The sequence below is a fragment of the Gorilla gorilla genome, chromosome 3 (assembly GCF_029281585.2).
Source record: "Gorilla gorilla gorilla isolate KB3781 chromosome 3, NHGRI_mGorGor1-v2.1_pri, whole genome shotgun sequence".
NCBI classification, from domain to species: domain Eukaryota; kingdom Metazoa; phylum Chordata; class Mammalia; order Primates; family Hominidae; genus Gorilla; species Gorilla gorilla.
The window spans coordinates 103746308-103763743 of NC_073227.2; the positions used below are offsets into that span (position 1 = coordinate 103746308).

General features: G+C 37.9%; 2 protein-coding genes across 6 annotated transcripts in view; one reads left to right on the plus strand and one right to left on the minus strand.

The window, feature by feature from the left end:
- On the plus strand, positions 1-5480 carry MRPS18C (mitochondrial ribosomal protein S18C). Of its 3 annotated transcripts, XM_031010252.3 has the most exons (6): positions 87-236; positions 968-1017; positions 2405-2488; positions 3793-3850; positions 5030-5089; positions 5178-5480. In XM_031010252.3, exons 1-6 carry the CDS (start codon positions 98-100, stop codon positions 5252-5254), a joined length of 468 nt encoding a protein of 155 aa, XP_030866112.1. In that variant the 5' UTR covers positions 87-97; the 3' UTR covers positions 5255-5480. The 3 variants fall into 3 exon arrangements, with proteins under 3 accessions (XP_030866113.1, XP_018881305.1, XP_030866112.1); XM_031010253.3 differs by lacking the exon at positions 2405-2488 and having other exon boundaries at positions 1-236; XM_019025760.4 differs by lacking the exons at positions 3793-3850; positions 5178-5480 and having other exon boundaries at positions 11-236; positions 5030-5086.
- The window catches only part of ABRAXAS1 (abraxas 1, BRCA1 A complex subunit), a 24385-nt gene continuing 11944 nt past the window's right edge, over positions 4996-17436 (minus strand). The window contains exons 4-9 of one of the 3 annotated variants that reach the window (XM_019025756.4): positions 16314-16380; positions 14306-14499; positions 13128-13247; positions 11546-11630; positions 7562-7676; positions 4996-6946 (exon numbers count right to left, since the gene is read on the minus strand). In XM_019025756.4, the coding sequence (XP_018881301.3) occupies positions 6513-6946; positions 7562-7676; positions 11546-11630; positions 13128-13247; positions 14306-14499; positions 16314-16380 (1015 nt within the window). In that variant the 3' untranslated portion in view covers positions 4996-6512. The remainder of the gene's footprint in view (positions 6947-7561; positions 7677-11545; positions 11631-13127; positions 13248-14305; positions 14500-16313; positions 16381-17436) is intronic. The other 2 variants (XM_019025757.4, XM_055384998.2) reach the window with 2 other exon arrangements.

The window sequence follows — 17436 nt, forward strand, 5'->3', positions numbered from 1 at the left end:
TCACCTACTCTCGCGGGTCCTCAAGCGTTCTCCTGCGGAACCTTTGAACCGGGGTACTCGAGCCCACAGGGAAGAGCAGCGGAAGGGGCCTTTCCGAATGATTTGGAATGAAAGGAAGTGGAAGAAACGCGGAACCATGGCCGCTATGGTTGCTGTTTGCGGTGGTCTAAGGAGGAAGAAGTTAACACACTTGGTAACGGCTGCTGTCAGCCTTACACATCCCGGAACTCAGACGGGTAAAGTCTCCATATCCTATGCTCTATTGTAGCGTTGCAGGCATTAACCTTAGTCCTAATGGTTGGAGTCGTCCCTGTTAGCAAAACGACTCTGGTTTCTAGACGATTAAGTTTCTCCAAGATGGGTGGGAATCTGTAATTGCCTTTGACTGTTTTAGTGTCGTCTAATCCACTCCTTTAAAGTATTTAAACGTACGAGGAAGTTGGAGTGGTTCTTAAAAAGCAGAGACTTCCCTAAGATCTCTGGATAATCTTAGGAAGGAACATTTCCAGAGTCGCCCAGCAGCAAATTCCAGATGTCTAAGGTCCCCAAACAGAACAAAATTGTATAATTTTTGCAATCTTATCTTCTCTGTGCTTCTCTATAAATTCTCTCTGGGACGGGTCTGTTACTTACTTTCTTTTTGGTATGACAGTGCCTTTCTGTTGCTTCTCCTATAAGAATTTGCATTAAGAATTTTCTCTGACCATGGAATGAAGGGAAAATAAATGTCAGAAAGAGCAGGTATGGGCGGGAAAATATGTTCTTTTCCCCCAAAGCCCTGGAAAGCACACCCATGTTGAGTCTTACTCTGTCCCAAATATAAAAGTTTTTAACCATTCTGAATATAATGAATACAAAACCTTTAATATCGTGTCCCTTAATTCATCCTGTCTCCATAAAAACAAAAATCTTTAGCTATTCAGCTAAGAAAAAGAAATGGTTAATTGCTGTTTCTGTTTAATCGCAGTGCTTTGGAGAAGAGGTTGTTCACAACAGGTATCCAGCAACGAGGACCTGGTAAGAATATTTTTTTCTATTAGTAAGGCCTTTGCAAATATGACCAAAATGTTTTTCTTTTTAAAATGAGATCTGGTATTAGACTCTAACATCTTTTATTTTAGCTACTTGAATAGAGTTCTGCCGTAGGACAAAACAATTTGATAATTACTCTGAGTTCAGAAATGATGATGAATTGATTGTAGTCATGTAGTCAGCTGAGTTTTGAAGTAGGGGAATTCCTAGATTAGAAGCAAAGCTGCTATAATACCATATTTTTCTTCCTAGATCTTCAATTTAAGGATATGTGATTTGGGAATTGTTTTTTTTTTTTTACATAGCCCTTTGTAAGCAAATGATATGGGAATTTTAAAAGGTAGTTTGGGTGAGTAGAATTTTAGATAACTGAAAAGAGACTGTACAAAGCTTAGCTATAGGTTGGCTATAGTATTAACATGGACTTGAAAGCACAGGTTCTTACTACATGCAAACGTATTTTGACACTAATCAGACCATACAAAGCACTTGGCACAGAGCTGAAGAGTAGTTACGTGAGCTGAATGTAAATTGGAAAGTTTGAGGAATTGGAAAAAACAAAAGAACTTGTCTAGTTTCTCTGAGCATCTGTCTTGGTAATCTAATCCATGCACCATACTTTAAGAAAGTAAAGGGACATTATTTCTTTTTTAGTTCATAAATCCCACTTTGTCTCTAATCAAAGTTATGGACCCTCTCCACAGAAAAAGGCACACAGTCCCATTCATTTGAAGTTTTGCATACGATTACAGGGAGTCATGGGCTTCAAAGCCATTTCTAGATTAAGAACCTCTATCCTGGAGACAGCCATACTGACGGTAGGAAGGAGGCACTGTGACAAAAGCATTAGAGGCAGTGGTGGTAACAGAAAAGCCAAAAAGACTGATAGAAACTTATATAGTAGCCTGGGGTGATAAAGTCAAAGAACCTTTTATTACAGTAAGTCATGGGCCATTATCTGTGTATAAAAATAGTGATAAAATACTTGATAGAGACATGGGGATGGATAAATTTGGGATTGTACTCATTTAAGAATGGCATATGTTATCTATTGTGTTGTAAGTTTTCTGAAATCTAAAAATTTTTTCATTATCTACAATCTGAGCAAAGCATTGGAACAATCACTTTCTTACCAGACATCATTTTTGTTCTGCCATAAAATTTTATTCTATGAAGATTGTACTTTATTCCAGAATCTTCCCATGTGTTAATTTGTAGGCTAAACTAAAACAAAATAAAGTGCTTATACAAAATATGTACACAGTAAGAAAGGTATAACTAATCCTTTGAATGGATTTGAATGTAGAATAGTAACCTTTTAAAATTCAGAATTAACACATCCTATTATCAGACTTTTCATTTTTTTCCCTAGCCCATTTCAATGGAAAATCCTTATAAAGAACCTCTTAAGAAATGTATCTTGTGTGGAAAGCATGTAGATTATAAGAATGTACAGGTGAGATCTGGTTTTACTTCACTATATTTTAGGGTTTTGCTTCTGATAGATCTGCTTAAAGAGAATCAAGTCAGTTTATAGCAGGCTTTTGTAGAGGTAACTGTTTTAGCAACTTCATAATTTCAAATTTGGTTATAATTCTATGTATAAGCTTATCTCTGCTTTATTCAAGTAAAAGCACCTTGGCTCTCCCCCACTTACTATTATTTCCACTCTGTTTTTTTCACTACCCCAAACATCTTAATAGCTCACTGTGGCAGTAATTCTCAATTGGTCAGGGTCAGAACTTTGGAAAAAGCTCATCTGGTGAAGCTGATCTCTTTATCTCACCACCCGTATCACTGATTCACATATTACTTATCTCTTGTCTAACTCTCAGCAAGTTAGAAGTTGCAAATTTGGGGCAAGTGAATAGCGCTAGAATTCTGTATGTTGGCTGGGTGTGGTGGCTCACGCCTGTAATCCCAGCACTTTGGGAGGCCAAGGCGGGCGGATCACCTGAGGTCAGGAGTTTGAGACCAGCCTGGCCAATGTGGTGAAACCCCGTCTCTATTAAAAATACAAAAATTAGCTGAGTGTGGTGGTGCATGCCTGTAATCCCAGCTACTTGGGAGGCTGAGGCAGGAGATTCGCTTGAACCCAGGAGGCGGAAGTTGCATTGAGCTGAGATCATACCATTGCACTCCAGCCTGGGTGACAAGAGTGAAACTCTGTCAAAAAAAAAAAAAAAGAATTCCGTATATTGACAATAGTATAAGGTGATAGCTGCCTTTGAGGAAGAACCAAGAAATTACAAAAACACACATACTAGGAAGATTATGCAAAGTGCCAAGAATAATGACTAGCACCTAGAAAGTTCTAAAGAAGTATTTAAATAAAACATAAATTATAGCAAATGCCTGGTGTACTTCTACCTCTTGAAAATCTCATTACCCTCTGATAATTTATCTTAATGATTATTATCAGAGGGTAATGTGATAGCTTGTCAGGATAGATGAAATTTTTTAGTAGCCTGTTTCAAGCGATATTTTAGAAAGGTATCTGTGGAAGTCAAGAAAACAGATTTACCATTGAATGAATATGCTGATTAATCTGCTGTTTAATTATACATAGACTTGACACACTGGCTAGAAAATATTTAAAAGGTAACAGGAGGATAACAATGTTTTTTTCTTATATTTTATGAAATGTGTCTGAAATTTAGTAAAGCTTTATATAACTTGAAGGTTGTTTTTTGAAATTTACGCATTCAGAAATAAATAACAAATACTTTTTTTTCCCCTCCACATAAAACTCCAAAACAGCTTTTGTCCCAGTTTGTTTCTCCATTTACTGGATGCATTTATGGAAGGCACATTACAGGTATTTTCTTTTTTATCATGGGAATATAAATGTAGATACGAATTATATCAACCTATTTCTATCATTTAAGAAAACTGTCAAATTTTCAAATTGTGCTATAAATTACTACTAGATCAGATACTACAGGGACTAGAGCTAGTTACTATGCAAAAGCCTCTTAGGCCAAGAGGATTATTATTTTGCTGTCTTATGCAGAGTTAACTATACAGAAAAATTGGGCTTTAAAAAACTGTTGTTGATGTTTTGGAATATACTATAATCATTCCTAGATTGATACTTAAACTTGTTGTCAGCAAACTATGGCCCATAGGCCAAATCCGACCTGCCCCCTTTTTATCTTGATTAGGTTCATCATATACAAATGCCACTTTTTTTTTTTTTTGAGATGGAATCTCACTGTCACCCAGGCTGGAGTGTTGTGGCACAATCTCGGCTCACTGCAACCTCTGCCTCCTGGGTTCAAGTGATTCTCATGCCTCAGCCTTCCGAATAGCTGGGATTACAGGCATGCACCACCATGCCTGGCTAGTTTTTGTATTTTTAGAGATGGGGTTTCTCCATGTTGGCCAGGCTGGTCTTGAATTCCTGACCTCAGGTGATCCACCTGCCTAGGCCTCCCAAAGTGCTGGGATTACAGGTGTGAGCCACTGCACCCAACCCCACTTGCTTTTGTAGTTTTGTTTACATAGCGCCATATGGTTGTTTTCGAGCTACAACAGCAGAGTTGAGTGGCAGTGATGGAGACTGTATGGCCCACAAAACCTAGAATATTATTATTCTGGCCCTTGACAAAAATGATTTACCAATCCTTGACTTAAAAACTTGTTGAGGCTGGGCATGGTGGCTCACACCTGTAATCCCAGCACTTTGGGAGGCTGAGGTGGGCGGATCACCTGAGGCCAGGAGTTCAGGACCAGCCTGGCCAATATGGTGAAACCCTGTTTCTACTACAAATACAAAAAAATTATCCGGGTGTGGCGGTGCATGCCTGTAATCCCAGTTACTAAGGAGGCTGAGGCAAGATAATCGATTGAGCCTGGGTGGCGGAGGTTGCGGTGAGGCGAGAGAGCGCCACTGTACTCCAGCCTGGGTGACACAGCGAGACTCCATCTCAAAAAAAAAACTGCAAACTTTAAATATTGACATTTTTTATGAATAAGAAAGCTTTTTATTTTACAGGTCTTTGTGGGAAGAAACAGAAAGAAATCACAAAAGCAATTAAGAGAGCTCAAATAATGGGTAAGAAAGAATACCTCAACAACTGAATTGAGCTAGCTGAAATTTTGCTCATTATGTTTTGTCAAGAACTTTAATTATCTCTTTACAGGGTTTATGCCAGTTACATACAAGGATCCTGCATATCTCAAGGACCCTAAAGTTTGTAACATCAGATATCGGGAATAAATTATATCACGTTACCACTAATAAACTTATTTTACAGTAAGTGGTTGTATGATGCCAATACTGACTCAAACCAACCTTTGGATAGAAAAGTGTTTCCGGAGTGAGGTAAAGAATGACACTTCCCCTTCATACCAATGTCCATTAAGCAGATTGCTTATTTAAAATGTTAACACTCATCGCATTTTATCTATGTTGAATAAAAGTGGTTCTGTGTGATTGTCATTTATATCTGATCCCCAAATAGCTCATACAATAATCCATTCAATGGAATGGAATTAAAACTGTTCAGAATGATTTTCCAACTAGCAAATATAAGTATGCCTGGTTAAGATATCTTCCCTTTGTAGAAATGTTACATTGGGATGGATAGTGGTGCTGTCACAGGACAAAATATTCCTAGACGAGTCTATCCTCAAACCAGTAGTGTCTTTTACATAAAGAGATGATTTATACCTAATAGACATTGAATATGATAGACATACATGTATATATGTATCAGTTCTGAGTTCCACTGGCCTATCCCAAATACACTGGATTACCAGGCTTGTACTGTATTCAAAATGATAGATTTGCTAAATTTGGACTCTAAACTAGGGGAGAGATTACTGTTTGTGTTGTGTTATAGTTGTGTAATAACTAAGGCTGCCAGATTTAGCAAGCACAAATGTAGGACAAATTTAAATTTTAGATGATGTTTTGCAAATTTATTGCATGGTATGCAGCATTTTATCTGGCAACTCTAGCCATAACGTACTTCTAAAAAAGTATCACTTAAGGAGAATTTTAATGACTCAGATAAATTTTCATATAAATTTCTTTCCATATTTTGAAAATAAGGCTATTCTTGCTTTTCCATTTTATTTTTTAATAGACATGGTCTAAATACGTTGCCCAGGCTGGTCTCTAACTCCTGGCTTCAATCAATCCTCCTGACTTGTCTTCCCTAAGTGCTGGGATTACAGGTGTGAGCCACTGTGCCTGGTCTCACTTTTCCAATTCTAAAGAATGTGTCTGTAAGCCTTCCCCTCAACAACTTAGTGAAAGGTGAAAAAAAGGTTTGGAAATAAAAGCATCTGATGTTTGAAAAAGTACTTTGTGAAGTAAATGCACTAAGAGTTATCTGTGTATTACTGCAAACAGGTGAACATAGTAAAAACAAACGAACTTACTGCAAGTAGCTCAACATAGTAAAAACAATAGAAATGTTTGGCTTTACCCATCAGCCAAATAAAAAAATCTCCTTGTAAGGTTAAAAGGATCAAAATGTAGGAGACCGTGAATATTCACCAAAACCTTTCATCTTTTCAATTTCTTCATCTGTTTCTGGGCTGCTCATTTTGGACGCTTTATCTTGGTTACTACTATCAGTATCTGCTTTAGATCGTTTGTCTTGTGTATCTAACAACCGAGATCTCTTGAATTGCCATCTGTCATCTAAGTCTAAGGCTTTATGCTTAATGATTTGTGGTGTACTAGCTGGACTAGCTTCAGGAATGTCAGTGTGTTCTACCATTAAGGTCAGATTGTCTACTACATCGAGATGGTGGTTGTAGTTACAGCTACTTTTAGAAACATGTCTATTTTTTAAAGACATAACACATGAATGAAGAAATTCAGAATTTGGAAAAAAGGTCCGTAATGCCTGACAAAGAAAAATGTTCTCCTGAGGGTCTTTTTGGATGTTCTTCTCTCCTAAACAAAATAGAATAAGTTCAACATATAACATTTCTTCTACAAAGCTTTTATAATTAACTCCTATTTGTACAAAGCTTTTATAATTAACTATTTGTAAGTAAAATTAAGTCAAAAAGATTTTAACAGTTGTATTATCTAAAGTGAGGATAACATACATAATTCTGAATTCTAATTTATATGCCACAGTATTCTAAGACAAACTTAAAGTTGTGTTCTTTCATGTCAGCAATATAGCTACCATAGTATTATGTTCTTTAAAAGCACAGAAAGGGCCGAGCGCAGTGGCTCACACCTATAATCCCAGCACTTTGGGAGGCTGAGGCGGGTGGATCACTTGAGGTCAGAAGTTCAAGACCAGCCTGGCCAACATGGTGAAACCCTGTCTCTATTAAAAATACAAAAAAAATTAGCCAGGCATGGTGGCAGGCACCTGGAATCCCAGCATTTCAGGAGGCTGAGGCAGGAGAATCGCTTGACCCCAGGAGGCAGAGGTTGCAGTAAGCTGAGATCACACCTTTGCACTCCAACCTAGGCGACAGAGCGAGACTCCGTCTCAAAAAAATAAAAATAAAAATTTTTAGCACAGAAAGTAGAGATGTGTTGTTTACTTACTTGCTGCCTGAATCTGTGCTCCTCTCCTTTTCTCAATTTCTCGTTTTAATCTGTTTACATCCTTTACTAGTTTATCTACTGCTTGTTCACTGTCTTCCACTTTTTTGCATATACTCTGCAAAATAAAGTAATTTAAGGGCATAGGTAATATTTCAAGCTCTGTACTAATACAGTCTAGATTCACAAATAATATAAAATCATTGGTGGTATATAATACCCAAAACTATTTGCCTTTTATATAAATTTTATTTTCTGGAGGATCTCAGTAACAAGCGCACTTGTAGGTTATAAATAAGCCTTATAGGTTGTAAAATGCTTTTTCAGATGTAACTTCTCATTTATACAGTTTTTATCATGCCAGTTAGTTTGTTGAAAATATACAGAAATAAACTGAAATATTAACTCATGGGCCAGCTGCGGTGGCTCACGCCTGTAATCCCAGCACTTTGGGAGGCTGAGGTGGGTAGACTACCTGAGCTCAGGAGTTCGAGACCCGCCTGGGCAACATGGTGAAACCCTGTCTCTACTAAAAATGTAAAAAATTATCCAGGTGTGGTGATGCATGCCTGTAGTCCCAGCTACTCAGGAGACTGAGGCAGGTGAATCGCTTGAGCCCAGGAAGCAGAGGTTGCAGTGAGCCAAAATTGCACCACTGCACTCCAGCCTGAGCGACAGAGTGAGACCCTGTCTCAAACAAAAACAAACAAAAAAACAAACTTTGAAACAAAAAAATACAGATGCAGAGTTACTGCATAAATTTAACACTAAGAAACTCACAGTAAGTGAAACAAAGTGACTATCTTACTATTACGAAAGGATACTATTGAAGATTTTTTCCTGTAAAAGAAACTACTTTTGAAAAGCAGATCACTCTGTGTGTCTTTAGTTTTAAAAGTATGAATACCAATAACTTTTGATGCCATAATTCCATTTGGGAGTATATCTGAATAACAAAAAAAATATAAGATGATGTTTCTTAGTATAACATAAAACAACTGGGGGAGGGGAGAACAACTAATTAGTAAAAAAAAACAATTAATTTCCAACTGTAGGGTAATAGTTGTTTTGCCAGTTTTAGTGGACACTTTTTAGGATGTCTGCCAAGCCTACTTTTTACAAACTTTTTTTGCCCTGACATAAGAGTTTGCCAGTTACCCCTGTACCCACCTTTCACCAGAGCTGACCCAAACAGAACCAATGAGATTCTTGCCTGGCAATCTGGAGGTATTACATAGCCAACTGGCAAATCTTATGCTCTAGAAGAGATCTAAATGCAGGAGCTGTGGGTTGGCTGTTTTCTGGCCTGCCAGTGGATGAAGAAACAAAAAGGTCTGGAAGGATAGCAATGTGCAGACACAGAAAGTTCTACTGGCATTCTAGCTCCTGGTTCCAATTCCTTCCTAAAGTTCAGCTGCTTTCTGCCTACAGTTCTTATGATATACCTCTACATTCCCTATTTTAGCCCAAGTTGGTATTTTTCCATAACATTCTCTATGAAATATACTGCCATTAAAAATAAAGAGGCCGGGCAAGGTGGCTCACACCTGTGATCCCAGCACTTTGGGAGGCTGAGGCAGGTAGATCACCTGAGGTCTTGGGTTCGAGACCAACCTGGCCAACATGGCGAAACCCTGTCTCTACTTAAAATACAAAAATTAGCCTGGCGTAGTGGTGGGTGCGTGTAATCTCAGCTACTTGGGAGGCTGAGACAAGAGAATCTCTTGAACCAGGGAGGCGGAGGTTACAGTGAGCCAAGATCATGCCATTGCACTCCAGTCCAGGCGACACAGTGAGACTCTGTCTCAAAAAAAAAAAAAAAACAAAAAAAAACAAAAAGAAACAAAAAACAACTAAAGAATATGTAGCAACAGAAACAATGTTTTATGTACCAAGTTTTTTAAAAATCATGACAAATTTATGTCACCATGACTATCGACTATATCAAAGTATACATATATTAAGGAAAAACTGGAGCAAATGGCAGAGTGAAAATAGTTATGTTAAAATGGTGAGATTCCAGGCTGGATGTGGTGGCTCACACCTGTAATCCGAGTACTTTGGGAGGCCAAGGAAGGTGGATTGCTTGAGCGCAGGGGATGGAGACCAGCCTGGGAACATGGTGAAATCCTGTCTCTACACAAAATACAAAAAATTAGCTGGGTGTAGTGGTGCACACCTGTGGTTTCAGCTACTCTGGAGGCTGAGAGAGGAGGATCACTTGAACCCAGGAGGTGGTGGTTGTAGTGAACTGAGATCATGCCATTGCTCTCCAGCCTGGGTAATAGAGCAAGACACTGTCTCTAAAAAATAAGATGGTGAGATTCTGGATGTTTTTACCATCTAAAATTCCTGTTTCATATGAAAAAGTCGTGTAATATGAATCAAAATATTTTAACTGCTTTTCTGTTAGTGTGCTCTACTGATGAGTATGGTGGCCATGGAAATATACTCCTTAGTAAGATCTCCAACTGGGGGAAGCATAGTTGACTTAACAGCCCCAGCTTTGGACCTACCACTGTGTTTGCTCTTAAGCCACACTTCCCCTGGGCTGTTCCTAGCCAATGACTAAGCACAGTGCAGGTATTAGTGCAAGTCCATGCCTTTAGAACAATTTTCGGGCAACTTTGCTCAAAGACTCCCCATCAGTCTAGTGGAACTTTCTTAAAATGGCACTGCAGTCTGAGGCTCTTCCTAACCACTTGTCTTCTTATCCCCCTCTCCTTTCTCAGGGGTCAGACTTGCAGTGTTGTCTGAAGGCTCTTCCTGCCTGTTCTTTCTTCCTCTTCTTTATCCTTCTCAGGCCCAATAAATCTCCTGCACTTATAATCCCATCTTGACATCTAGTTCTAAAAGGACCTGAACTGACACATGAAGAAGAACTGACACATGAAGTAGAGGGAAGTATACTGTTCCCAAATATACTTCCCTCTATTCTGTAAGAAGGATTATATATCCCTGCCTATTACCATGTGATGTGTTCAGGCCAATGAAATGTGAGTAGAAGTGACATGGCCGTTTTAAGCAAAGTTTTAAGAGCTGTTGTGAATCTCCACTAGTTTTTTTTTTTTGTTTTTTTTTTTTTTGAGACGGAGTCTCGTTCTGTTGCCCAGGCTGGAGTGCAGTGGCACGATCTCGGCTCACTGCAAGCTCCACCTCCTGGGTTCGCACCATTCTCCTGCCTCAGCCACCTGAGTAGCTGGGACTACAGGCGCCCACCACCATGCCCAGCTAATTTTTTTTGTATTTTTAGTAGAGACGGGGTTTCACTGTGTTAGCCAGGATGGTCTCGATCTCCTGACCTCGTGATCTGCCTGCCTCAGCCTCCCAAAGTGCTGGGATTACAGGCGTGAGCCACCGCGCCCGGCTCTACTAGCTTTCTTGCTCTTTGCCTTATGCCATGAGAACATGTCCCAAATAAGGGCTGCTCCTTCAGCCTGGATCCTGGATGAAGATGACATTCAGAAAAGGAGTAGAGCTACAGCCAAGATAAAATGTGAGCAAGACTAAACCATGGTTGTTGTAAGCCACTGAGATTGCAATCTTTGTTAACTACAGCTAAAGAAATACATCTCAGTCAATGAAGCTAAAGGAATAACGACATCTCGTTCAATAAGGGACAGCATCTATGATGGGGTCTCACAAGATTATAATGGAGCACATATAGAAAGCTGATATATAGCACTTGATATTGGCATTACAGATCAAATAGGGGAAATGACTGATATTCAATAATAATTTGGGGACATTTGGTTTTCCCTATGAAAACTAAAAAGTAAAAATACATATAGGTTTGTGTAAGTATATGTTTGCACAATGATAAAACTGCCTAATGACACATTTCTCAGAAGGTATATAGCCTTCATTAAGCAACTCATAACTGTATAAATCTAATCAAGATGTCAGGTTATCCCTAAAAAATGTCAGTCATTAACTTGATATGAACTCTATCTAGAAGTGGTTGATGTGTTTGATATGTTAACTTACCTTTAATTCCTCTTGTAATGAAGCATACATTTCATTTATCTTATGTACCTCCTTTAAGGATCCATCTTCTTCAAAAAATTTAGAGCTGTAAAAGATTACCATTTCCTCAGGCAAATACACAAAACTCATTTTAATGATAAGGTGAAAAACTTATTCATTGTCAAGGAGCAATAGAAGAGTCTTTTTACTGGTTTTGTAGGAACCATAATTTTGTCAATCTATGTGTATAGAGAAAAACCAACCACAAAACCTACTTCATTGATCTTCACATTAGCAAACTTTTTAGCCTCCTAAGTACTATTGCCAGGTCTCCCAAAAAGGCGAGGATGGGCGGGGGATGGGGGAAGATTGCATAAAAATAGATAAAAATTGAAGGAAGGAAAAAAAGTCTCTATTGGCAATGGGAACCGGAGTCAATTTTTAAAATATTTTACTGAATTCAAGTTACCTTTACTTGAAAGAGACATCATTATTTTATGATCCATAAAATAAGGAAGAAAGTAATTCTAAGAAGGCATGACTTGTAGGACATCCCAATGTCAGAGATAAATATGAAAAATGTGCATCTTGCTGGGCGCGGTGGCTCATGCCCGTAATCCCAACACATTAGGAGGCTGAGGCAGGCGGATCACCTGAGGTCGGGAGTTTGAGACCAGCCTGACCAACATGGAGAAACCCCGTCTCTACTACAAAAAATACAAAATTAGCCGGGCATGGTGGTGCATGCCTGTAATCCCAGCTACTCAGGCTGAAGCAGGAGAATCACTTGAACCCGGGAGGGACAGGTTGCAGTGAGCTGAAATCATGCCATTACACCCTGGCCTGGACAACAAGAGTGAAACTCTGTCTTTAAAAGAAAAAAAAAAAAAAAAAAAAAAAGGAAAATGTGCACCTCAGAATCAATGAAATACGGTATTCAGTTTTTAAACTGCTAGCACTGTGGGGACACAAAAGTAAGTAAAACCTAACCCCTTATTCTCAAAGTTTACACTCTAGTAGGTATCGTATAGTACCAGTGTTGCTGTTTTTGACATTACTTCCTTACTTAACGGCCACAAAGAAAGTTATATCTAAGCAGCCTATAGTATGAGTGAGTCTTGGCTAAAGTCTGATTTTTACAAATATCTAATTTCACGCCTTTAATCTGAACCACTGCCTTAGAAAATTATAATTTTTAGGCTATATACTTATTCTAACCTAGAATAGATACGCTAAACTTTACAGGATATGCAACAAGCTCCTCCCAGTACTATTTTTTTAAAATTTCTTTTGTAGAGATGGGGTTTTGCTGTGTTGCCCAGGCTAGTCTCCAACTCCTCAGCTCAAGTGATCCTCCTGCCTCAGCCTCCCAAAGTGCTGGGATTTGCAGGTGTGAGCCACCATGCCTGGACTAACCACCACCTTTTTTGTATCTTGTAAGTAGACAAGCACTAACAGGAGTATGAGGAAGGTAAAAACAGCCTAGTTTACTTGAGTAATGGATTAATTTTCCCTTGAGTTTTTATTCTGCTATTGTTTGAGAAATAAGAAAATTAATTTCAAAGATGAATAGAAGTTTTGTGAGAAAGCAGTTGAATCTTACCTGTGTGTTTGTACTGCTCGGCTAAAACCAGTGGACATACAGGAACCTGATGCAGTTTTATAACCCAGTTGTTCAGACATGCCCAGATTGGCAACCACTAAAGGTACCCTGTGAAAAAGTCTGACAAAATAAAACTTTAGAGTATAAACTTAGAATGAAAATAAAGACTAGTATCTACCTGCTGGAACAGACTACTTGTCCCCTACAAGATTTAAAAAAATACACCCCCCAAAACCCATTCTTTACTACTTATCCAAAATAGAATTTACTGACTTGAAACAACTGTTTTTTTTTTTTTTTTTTGAGACAGGGTCTCACTCAGTCTCCCAGGCTGTAGTGCAGTGGTGTGATCATGGCTCAATAATGCAGCTTCAACCTCCCGTGGTCAAGCAATCCTCTTGCCTCAGCCTCCCAAGTAGCTGGGACTACAGGCACCCATCACCACACCCGACTAATTTTTAAGTTTTTTGTAGAGATGAGGTCTCCTAATGTTGCTCAGTGATCCTCCTGCCTTGGCCTCCCAAAGTGCTGGGATTACAGGTATGAGTCACCACACTGGGCCCAGATGACATGTAAAGCTGTGAAATGTGCTTAGTATAATAGTGTGGAAAAACAGTTTAATGGCTCCTTTGATTAGTACATGTATAAATAAGGCAGTATTAACATTGAGATTTACCCTATCTTCCATGAACAATAAAATTATTCTTACTTGGTACTCTTTTAACGTAATTCTCATATTCCACGAAAATGTAGTTTACTATATATAACCTGTAAGGAGTCCGTGGTTAGACTCATTTTACTGGACCATCAAGAGCTACTTTGTTTCTTTGTTCAGTTACAGAAAAACTGCTCAAGTATCTAGGCTTAAATTCTAAATTCTAAATTATACCCTTTATCAGTCAATTAAAAAAACAGTTTTTTTCCACCTTAAGTAGTAAATAAGAGCAAATCTTCAGTGCCAGAATACAAGTCATCATTCCTCACTGGGCTTCTAATTTCCTTGTCTGACCATTATTTTCCCACCTATAAATTAACAGATGGTAAGATCTACTTCTGAGGGTTATCGTGACAATCTGATGCGACAATATATGAGAACACTTTGTGAGCTGCAAAAAGTACTAAGTATTAGATATATTTTTCTATTAGTTTAATACAGCCAGTAACTGGCCAACATTTACCCTTTTTGAGGTTTATATAAGGAATGTTCCAGTCGATGAGTAGAGCAGCTTTCTGTTATTATACTTGGTGTTAATAGCAGAAAAACAAGGTCTTGGTTTGAAAAATGCTCCTGCAAGTTTTTGTGAAGCAGCCTCTCTCTAAACGTCATGATCTGATCTGAATGACGACGGAATTTGTACCAACCTACCACATTCTGAAACACAGAAAAAAAAGGATATACATCTTAATAGTTACAATGATATGTCTTACTATTATAATTAAATAAAATAAACAACCTTAAAATGGCTTTCTTAATATTTAGAAAGATTTTGGGCATATATAAACAAAGAATACATTTAATCATATGCTTTACTTTTGTAAAACATACAAACTGACTTACTTTCCATTCATTTAAAAGGGTACGGTTTTCATCAATATAGATTAAAAGGGAGAAATAAATTCTTGACTTTCTGTAGTTTCTTTTATGGCATTTGCTATCTTGCAATCTTACTCTTTACTCAAAATTTAAATGAAAAAAATATCAATGCCATTGATTCACTTAAAAGGCAATCCCTCCCTGAAAATAAATTAATCGCCTGTATGGACACTTGGTTTGTTAAATAAGTTAAGCTGAACCCTACAGCTTTTACCTAAAATTTTTATGGGAATGATATCACCTACCCGACAATCAAGATTAAGATCACATTAAAGGGTTTTGTAAACTACAACATACTAAGCAAATGTGTTAATATTACTAGACCTTTTTTTAACTCGGAAAATAATTCTCCTTTACTTAAGACAAAGAGAAAACCAATCACTTTGCTTAGAGATCTGTGAGTTTCGGCAACTAAATTATATATTTGCACATTTGAATTGAGGAAATTAAAATTAGTTTTTAAAAATAAGGCATTTTTACAGGTGCAATTTTAAATACTCAAATAATAATTGGGGGGAAAAAAACACAAGCATTTTCAGCCAAACATATTTGTTGAAACAAACATCTTTTTTTTTTTTTTTTTTTGAGACAGTCTGGCTCTGTTGCCCAGGCTGGAGTGCAATGGCATGATCTCAGCTCACTGCAACCTCTGCCTCCCGGGTTCAAGTGATTCTCCTGCCTCTGCCTCCTGAGTAGCTCGGATTACAGGCATGTGCCACCACGCCCGGCTTTTTTTTTTCCTTCTATTTTTAGTAGAGATAGGGTTTCACCGTGTTGGTCAGGCTGGTCTCGAACTCCTGACCTTGTGATCCGCCCTCCGCAGCCTACCAAAGTACTGGGATTAAAGGCATAAGCCACCGTGCCCAGCCAAGAAACATCTTTCAATTAATCTATTTTTATTTTCAAATCAAAGTTTTAAGAGAAAAAGTAGTGCCTTGAAAAAATTTTGTGTTTGGGGAAAAAATCCATTTTGATCATTCAACAACTTTTAACCAAACACAAAGTATGTTATAGAGGATCCAAATTCAGTGCTATATAGGAAACATCCCTGCAGTATCTATCAAAAATAATAACTGAGGCCAGGCATGGTGTGTGGTGGCAGGTGCCTATAATCCCAGCTATTCAGGAGGCTGAGGCAGGAGAATCGCTTGAACCCAGGAGGTGCAGGATGTAGTCAGCCGAGATCACACCACTGCACTCCAGCCTGGGTGACAGAGCAAGACTCTGTCTCCAAAAAAAAAACAAAACAAAAAAACCCAAAACACTACAGCCAAGTAAAATAACAGAACTGATTGGGTCACAGAATAAATGGTAGCGGGAAGAGGTGTGGTGGAAATATAAGAGAAAGAGATAAATGTTAATTATAGTAGTCAAATAAAGGATGAGAACAAAATTAATATTTTTAATTACTAGTTTTATTTTCAGAGCAACCACTTTCAATTTCTGGGAAGAACAAACCTTTTCTTTCTTACTTTACAGGATACCATGATGTCAAACACTGCTTAAAAATTCTGTCAAAGTACTGTGTGTTTTTAAGAACCAAAAACAATGCAAATAATACCCAAAAAAAGGGAAGATAAATTAGAGAATACCTTTTTGACATTTGATAATATTTTCTTCAGTGCTTGCTCATTTACTTCACCTGAAGAATTATAAAAGCTGTAAAAGCCAAAATTAAAGGTATTTCAAATATGCTAAAAATATAAGTAATTTTATTAGTATTTTAAATTTTAGTTTATTCCTAACCCAACTACCAAAGCCCATATACCTATTTGCCTGTCAGATGAAGTCCTAAAATAAACAGTAGAGAAAGTTCTCAAATTAACTGACTTAAAGTGGTAGAAACATAAAGTCCATAAAGCAATGAAAAGGAAAAAGGAGTAACTTAAGAGACAAGTTTTGGGAATTGTTTTTTTTGAACCTAAAACAGTAAACTATCCATGAAATACAGGTATTAAAATGTAAGTTCACATAACCGGTTCACAATTCATTCAGTTTACTCATTTATATTTTTTATAACATTGATACATACAAAAGAATGTATAACCAGTAATGAAGCACAATAACAAAAAGACTATTATTCACTGCTAGTTACAAAAGCTATGTATTTTAGGAGGTGGCTGGGTTTTTTGGGGTGGGGGAAGGGAATAGGTTTTGTTTGGTTTAGAACAGTTTGTTCAGGAGTTGGAATATCCAAAATGTAGGAAGAATTAAAAGATAATTCCAAATGATTCTACTTCCAGCTTTCTTTCCCTTCCAATAACAGAGACTGCAAATAATATTTTCTTCTTTTTACCACTCATTAAGATCAACAATATTTTCTATGATGGTTAAATATGTTATACAAAATCCTTTATAAATAATTTTTGCCAGGGCATGGTGGCTCACACTTGTAATCCCAGCATTTTGGGAGGCTGAGGGGGGTGGATGGCTCGAGCCCAGAAGTTTGAGACCAACCTGCGCAATGTGGCAAAACCCTGTCTACATAAAAAATACAAAAATTAGCTGGGGTGTGGTGGTGTGTGCCTGTAGTCCCAGTTTCTAGAGAGAGCAAGATGGGAGGATCACTTGAGCCTGGGAGGCAGAATTTGCAGTGAGATGAGATGGCACTACTGCACTCCAGGCTGGGCAACAGAGCAGACTCTGTCATCTATTTATATTTCCAATATTTGTCTACTTACAGTTCCAATATGAAAATACAAGAAATTCTTCTCT